Source organism: Phyllostomus discolor, chromosome 3, assembly GCF_004126475.2.
Source record: "Phyllostomus discolor isolate MPI-MPIP mPhyDis1 chromosome 3, mPhyDis1.pri.v3, whole genome shotgun sequence".
NCBI classification, from domain to species: Eukaryota; Metazoa; Chordata; class Mammalia; order Chiroptera; family Phyllostomidae; genus Phyllostomus; species Phyllostomus discolor.
Window position 1 is genome coordinate 178527667 of NC_040905.2, and position 6767 is coordinate 178534433.

The 6767-nt window shown below is 40.7% G+C and overlaps 1 protein-coding gene across 2 annotated transcripts in view; it reads right to left on the bottom strand.

The window, feature by feature from the left end:
• UBQLN1 (ubiquilin 1) overlaps positions 1-4154 on the bottom strand; it is a 41422-nt gene extending 37268 nt beyond the window's left edge. The window contains exon 1 of one of the 2 annotated variants that reach the window (XM_028526882.2): positions 3452-4141. In XM_028526882.2, coding sequence (XP_028382683.1) covers positions 3452-3631 — 180 coding nt within the window. In that variant the 5' untranslated portion in view covers positions 3632-4141. Of the gene's footprint in view, positions 1-3451 lie in introns of both variants that reach the window. The other variant, XM_028526886.2, reaches the window with a different exon arrangement.
• Positions 4155-6767: the final 2613 nt, after the last annotated feature.

The window sequence follows — 6767 nt, forward strand, 5'->3', positions numbered from 1 at the left end:
CCTTGTTTCTGTCCCCAGCTTTAAACATACTCTCAAAAAAATCAAATAAATGAAATAACAAATCGATGTTTCTCTTTCCCTCTAAAATCAATCAATCAATAAATAAAGTAAAATACTTTAAGTTAAAGAAAAGTATAAGTTTTATTATCAACTTTGAACAAATAATATTTATCACACACTAACTGTATTTACATATCCTGTTTCTGCCTGTTGGTTACATATGCTCAGAAAGAAACCAACGGGGGAAAATAACAAAATTAATTACCACCTTAAGACTTATTTTACAACTGACCGAAGAGATTTAACATAATTTCATCCAATCAATTAGACTGAGAGAGTTTTTAAACTGTAGAAATCCTAAGCCTCCAATATTATCCTTTTGTAGGTCTCTTGCTTACCTCCTCTTTACCTTCAACATTACCTAAGTACTCTCAGAATCAAACAGTTGCCAATTTTTTACTGAACATTTTTATGGGACTCTTAATGTCACTAAATACATTTCTGTAATAAATTTTAATTTGTAGCAAATGATTTAAAGCTATCAAACCATTTAAGAAAACTTCAGGCCCTGGCTGGTGTGGCTCAGTGGACTGAGTGCAGGCCTGCAAACCCAAAGGGTCTTGGATCTATTCCTAGTCAGGGACATGCCTGGGTTGTGGGCCAGGTCCCCAGTAGCGGGCACAGGAGAGGTAACCACACACTGATGTTTCCCTCTCTTTCTTTCTCCCACCCCCTGTCTAAAAATAAAATAACAATAGACAATAAGACAATAGACAACAAGACAAAATCTTTAAAAAGAAAATTTTAATTATAAGTCATCTGAAATTGCTTTTCTTATTCTTGCACATTTTCCTGTATATGCTTCCTTTAACAGAGCCCACAGACAGTTCAACTTGTCTTCAGATTCTTGGTGTAGGGGTGAGCTTCAATTTTTGTCATGTTTTCTGCTCTAAGAGAAAGCACTTATCAAAATAAAAATTCACCTGCCATCAGAAAATGTTGCTTCAGAAAGGCCTTGATTTCATCTACTAAAAATTTATTTTGGTTACAGAGCAGTAAAATTCAAACTTCCACAGAACTTTAAATCTAATTTCACTATCACAAAAAGTTAAAAAAAATCCTCACAGATACATTATATGGACCTAAACCAAATTTTCTATTCATAGAATACTGAATTGTTCTAATCTTTTATAGTAAAATGCTTCAAACAGTCATAATAGTGGAGGTCTGAACTAGAATCCTAAAAAGAATACCTAAGGCCTTCAAAAGTCAGTATGGCTAGTAGAACAGCTAAAACAAAAAAGACTGACACTATCAAATGTTAGTAGGATGTGGAGCAACAGAAATTCCCATGCACTGTTGGGGATTGTAAAATAGTACAAATATGGCTTCTTGTAAAACTGAAGATACAATTACCACATGATCCAGTACTTAACATGAAAGATACAAGTATTTGTCAAAAAAAAGACTTGTACAAGAATGCCCATAGCAGCAAAACGAAAACAGCCCAGTTGACTGACTGCAACAACACATAATAGACAACTTATGGTATAGTCATACAATGTAAAGCAACACAAATAAAAAATATATATATACAACAAGAATGAATCTCAAAATCATTACGCTGGGGGGAGGGGGAGCCTTTCCCAATGCCATTATATAAGTTCTAGAAAAGGCAAAACTATCCCATGGTGACAAAGAATCAAAAAAGTGGTTGATGAAGGACAGCGTGGCTGAACTGACTAGAAAAGAGTAGGAGGTAACTTTCTGGTCAATTATTAAGTTCTACAGCCTGATAAAGCTTTAGAGTAGAGTTTTGTGGAAACTCAGAATGACAACAGTGGCCATTTCGGGGTTTGTCAACCCCACCTTGAAAGAAAAAAGTTTTAAAAAAACTGAACTCAGATTAATGATACCCACATTGCTGAAGTGCTTTTTAAGGGGCACGTGTACTGATATTTGAAACCTACTTTGAAATGCATCCAAAAAATAAAATGGACTGATATGATTTGTGTGACACAGCAAATACAGCAAAATGTTAATTGTGCATATGAGTGTTCATTTCCCAATTCTTTCAACTTACTTGTATGTTGGAAAATATAAAAATGTTAAGTAAATTTTTCATAACAAAACTTTGAGAAAAAATGTAAATATATATGGCCCCAACGGGTATGGCTCAGTTAGTTGGATGTTCTGCAAAGCAAAAGGTAGCAAGCAGATAGATTCCCCAACAGCGCAAATGCCTGGGTTGTGAGTTGGGTCCCAGGTCGAGGTGCCTGCGAGAGGCAACTCTCTTTCTTTCACATCTAAGTTTCTCTCCCTCTTTCAACCTCCCTTCCCCTTTCTCTAATAAAAATTGTTTAAAAAATATGGTGATTCAGTAGGTGGTAAAAGTTTCTCTAACCTGATGCTGCACACTACTTACAAGTTCACAAAACCTACCATCTTTTAAAACTGTATACACCAATACCACAAATCATTTACTGTCCCTGGGAAAACGTAGGTACATTTCAGGAATTGTTCTTTCTTCCTAAACTGTTCACACTGTTTGACATCCCCAGAAGTCAATGCAATAGTTATGGAAAACATTCTGAGATGTATTAAACAATATGCTAAAGCAGTCTGTTGAATATTTCAACATTCCCAATTAACTGTACAGTTTATATTCCTGAAAAGATTTTAAGTTACAAATTATTTGGTAGTATTCTCCATTAATTCTAATTGTGCTCTTTTATTAGACTGCAACCGCTAATACAGGAATAACATAGCTATCATACCTCTAAAATTAAACAAAAACCTACCCAATGACTAGTATCTAATGTATGATAGATTAAAAAGAAAACAGCAAGTCATCAACTAAAGTCACCAACCTTTCTCCTTAAGCCTAATATTATTACTTAAGACGTGGCTGAAAACAATTTCTATAAGTTTTAAAAAACAAAGAATGAAAAAGACTTCAGCAATCAAAATGCATAACTAAATATACACGTGCCTCTCACTACAGAATCCACCTTAACCCTCAGGCAGGTAAAACAATGAGCACCCCCCTTTTTTATTCAGGAGACAGAAATCACAGACTGGGCTAGAGAACCCTCACCCCAGCCCGAAGCCAGACAGTAGGTCCCTTTCCTTTGTGCGGAGCAGCAGGGAGGCGGCTGGGGGCGGGGAGCTGGGGGTCCGTGGAGGCCGAAGCTAGAAGGGGGCGCGGAAGGAAGCGGTGCTCACGCGTCCCACAAACAGGCCGCGCGGCACTGCCACAAACCTCTGCGGTGTCCCAAGGAACAAACCCACGAACTTGGGTATGATCTAACTTGGATGAGCACGGAAAGTAGGTCCGGGAGCACCTCCGAGAACGACCCGCGCCCAGGCCCTCGCAAAATCACATTCTCCCGCCGTGGACAGAAGTCCTGCCGCTACCCCTGCCCCGGCCCGAGTCCAGGGCTGCCCTTACCTGCTGGACAGAGCTATTCTCGGGCACAGCGAACTCCTCCTTCTCCTTCGGGGTCTTCACAGTGACTTTCATGATCTTGGGCTCCGCGGAAGCAGCGGCAACGGGGGCGCCGCCACCTTCAGCCGCGGTGGCGCTGTCCTGGGAGTTCGGAGGGCCACCGCTTTCACCACTCTCGGCCATGGCGGCGGCTGCAGTGACTCAGGAGGCAGCAGGCGAATGAGTGGAAGCCAGCAGACGCGAGAGCCGGCTGGCCCGGACAACGGAGAATGCAGGACGCACTGCCTAAGTGGCAACGGACCAAGAGCCGCCCTAGGAGCGAAGTACCGCAGACCTGGGTGTGGGCTCAGGCGCAGGTCTGATCTGACGCTCAGCAGCCGTCGTATGTTCTTATGCCTCTGGGTCGCAGAGACATCCGCAGTAGCCGCCTCTTCCTCCTCCCACTCCCCGCCCCCACGTTACTCCCCTGGCGCCGCGCGGGGCACGCCGGGTAACGCGGTTGGCGGCGTCGCCAAGTCATACCCTACCGAGCAGTCTTCGAGTGCCGGCCGCTTTCCTTCCCCTTTCCCGTTCCATGGGTCAAAGTGTAGGCACAAAGTTAAAGGCTAAAAGTAGAATAGGGTGGGAGAGATGTGTTCATTTTTTTTTTCACTCCACCAAAAAATATTCCCGGGTTCTCAAAGACACTGTCACGGCGCACAGGGATGACGTCAGTGCTAGCGAAATTACTAGAAGGGGCCGGACCAGTGGGCGCTGCGGGACGTGACAGCGCTTGCGCTCTAGTAACCACGTAGTTCCCCGCCCCCTTGCGTCATACTCCGCGAGACTGCTCGCAGTGGTCCCGGGCGTTTTTCCTGTAGCCGCTGGGAGTTGGGGGTGGCTAGAGAATGTGGAAGGGATGTTTCGTTATTTTAATATGGTTAATTTTTGTTTACTTGGAAGGTTTAAAATGCTTGACCTTATTTCCTGGAGCGCGGAAGTTGGAGGCTGAGTTAATGGAGGAGAGAGCCTCGTAACCAAAGTTGTAGTTAGTAGTTGTCTGTGGACCCGGAGGTCTCTAACGAATGCAAGAGGAATGTTCTATTTTAATATGTTTAACTTTTGTTTACTTAGAAGACTTAAAATGCTTGACCTGACTGCCCAGAGCGCGGGAGTTGGAACATGAATTGATAGAAGAAAGAGCCTCATAACCAAAGACGTAGTATCTGTAGCCACCTTTCGCAATCCCGAGGAGTCGTTGCTCCATGGCCTGGGCTTCCGGCCCTCGGATCTAACCCGTTTGTTCAGGTGATCAGGCCACAGTGTTGTCTGGCCTCCGCGCCCACGCTGACATCCCTGCGCGAGCTCCTCCAAATATTCTGTCCGAGTTGGGTGAGCACTGTTCCCCAAAATGTTGGGTAGAAAGAGTGCTCACCCAAACTGGGACAGTTTAATGTAGCCAAGTTCATTTTATATTCTTACATTAAAAAAGTTACTGCTCTATTTCAGACTTTAGGTGGTATTAAAAATAAGTATTCAAAAGTTAATTTCAATGTAACATGGGTACAAAAAAGAAACGAAGTTATTTTCCTCCAGGAATATTAACTTTCAAATGACATCATTGTTTGCCTTTAAAGATGACTTGCAAGGAAAATACAACCCAGGACATTAACTTTATTAATAAAGTGTTACACAAACGCAAAACCCTGACAGCCCACTGTGACCCAAATATGGAAATATACTTTGTTTTTAAACCATCCAACTCTGTTCTAGGAATAAATGCTCTTGCCCAAAGACTAGTAGTTTTGAGCACAGTCCCTTTGTAATCTGGACCTAAGAGGTTCTAAAAATATAAATTGCAATATAGTCATCATCTGATATTAGCTAAATTTCTGGCAGCATTGCTTAGATAACATTAAGTAATTACACAAGGCTCTCTACTGAAAGATACATACTGTGAAGGATGACTAATTGCTTATGTCTAGATACGAAGTAATCGTTACTTGTCACGGTAAAAGTTTCACCATTGGACAACCAATCATTTCTCTCTAACACTACACTTATGAAATTGCTCTATAATTATCTGTCTACACTAATTTCTTAAAAATTCTGAATATATATGCACAATTTACAAAGTAATATTTAGCTGTAAGAATATACAGTCTAGTTATTTTAACACGTTTTTGAAATAATCCTATATTTTAAGGAACTTGTACAGATGGGAGTCCAGATCAGGGATGAACAAACTGAGGGAAGACAAAATAGTAAATATGTTAGGCTTTGTGGATCATACATTTTCTGTAAATACTCTGTATTCCCACATAGCTTTTTTGGGGTATCATCATATTCTGCCTTCTATTACACTTAATTGTGTGTGTATCTCCCTTATCAGACAAGGTCCTTGAAAACTGGGATCAAGTCTTAATCACCCAGTGCCCAATCTAATTTCTCCACACAAGAACATTTACTGTTTAACTGAATTGTTGGACTGTTACGTTTTGCACTGAAGAGGAAATTCTTTTAGAATGGTAGATCATATTTTATTTTCTTGTCTCTCCCAAGGTTTATAATATAGTGACATATAGGTAGATAATAGATATGTACTTACTTTGCAGTAAGTTCAGGCAAAAGAAAACATTGATTACCTGCTTGTGTAAAATTCCAATTCTAATGATTTCTTTTTCAGGGAACAAATTTATTCAACTCACAGGTATTGGAGTTGTTTACTGACCTTAGAGGTCAACTTACATGAAGAGTCTGCAATCATGTTGTGTAAAACAAGCAAATGAGCCACAGGGAAATTATATTTTAAAGGTTTTATTTATTTATTTTTAGAGCAAGGGGAAGGGAGAGAGAAAGACAAGGAGAGAAACATTAATGTGAGAGAGAGAGAGAGGTTGCCTCTCACTCACACCATGACCGGGGACTGAACCTGCAACCCAGGTATGTGCTTTTACGGGGAATCAAACTGGTGACCTCTTGGTTGCAGGAACAATGCTTAGCCTACTGAGCAACATGAGTCAGGGTCCATGGGGAAATTTTAGAAGATGCTCTCTGAGGCCAGAAAGAAGTAGGTTAAAGTGTGCAAAATCATCAAGGAATTCCAGAGAATGATAACGCTTATGGGAAAAAATGCTTTTAGAATGTTGAGAGTTTTGTAGCACTTAAGGCAACCTATTGAGATATTTTACATAGGAAGCCAAAAGTTGTTTTTAAAAATGTATAGCCTTACGATCCTTCCATTCCTGCAAATTATTCTTACAGCTTTGGTTTCCAAATGAGATTAAAAGTGAAGACAAAAAGAACACTGGCTTATTTGAGTTGTACTGTAATATATCAA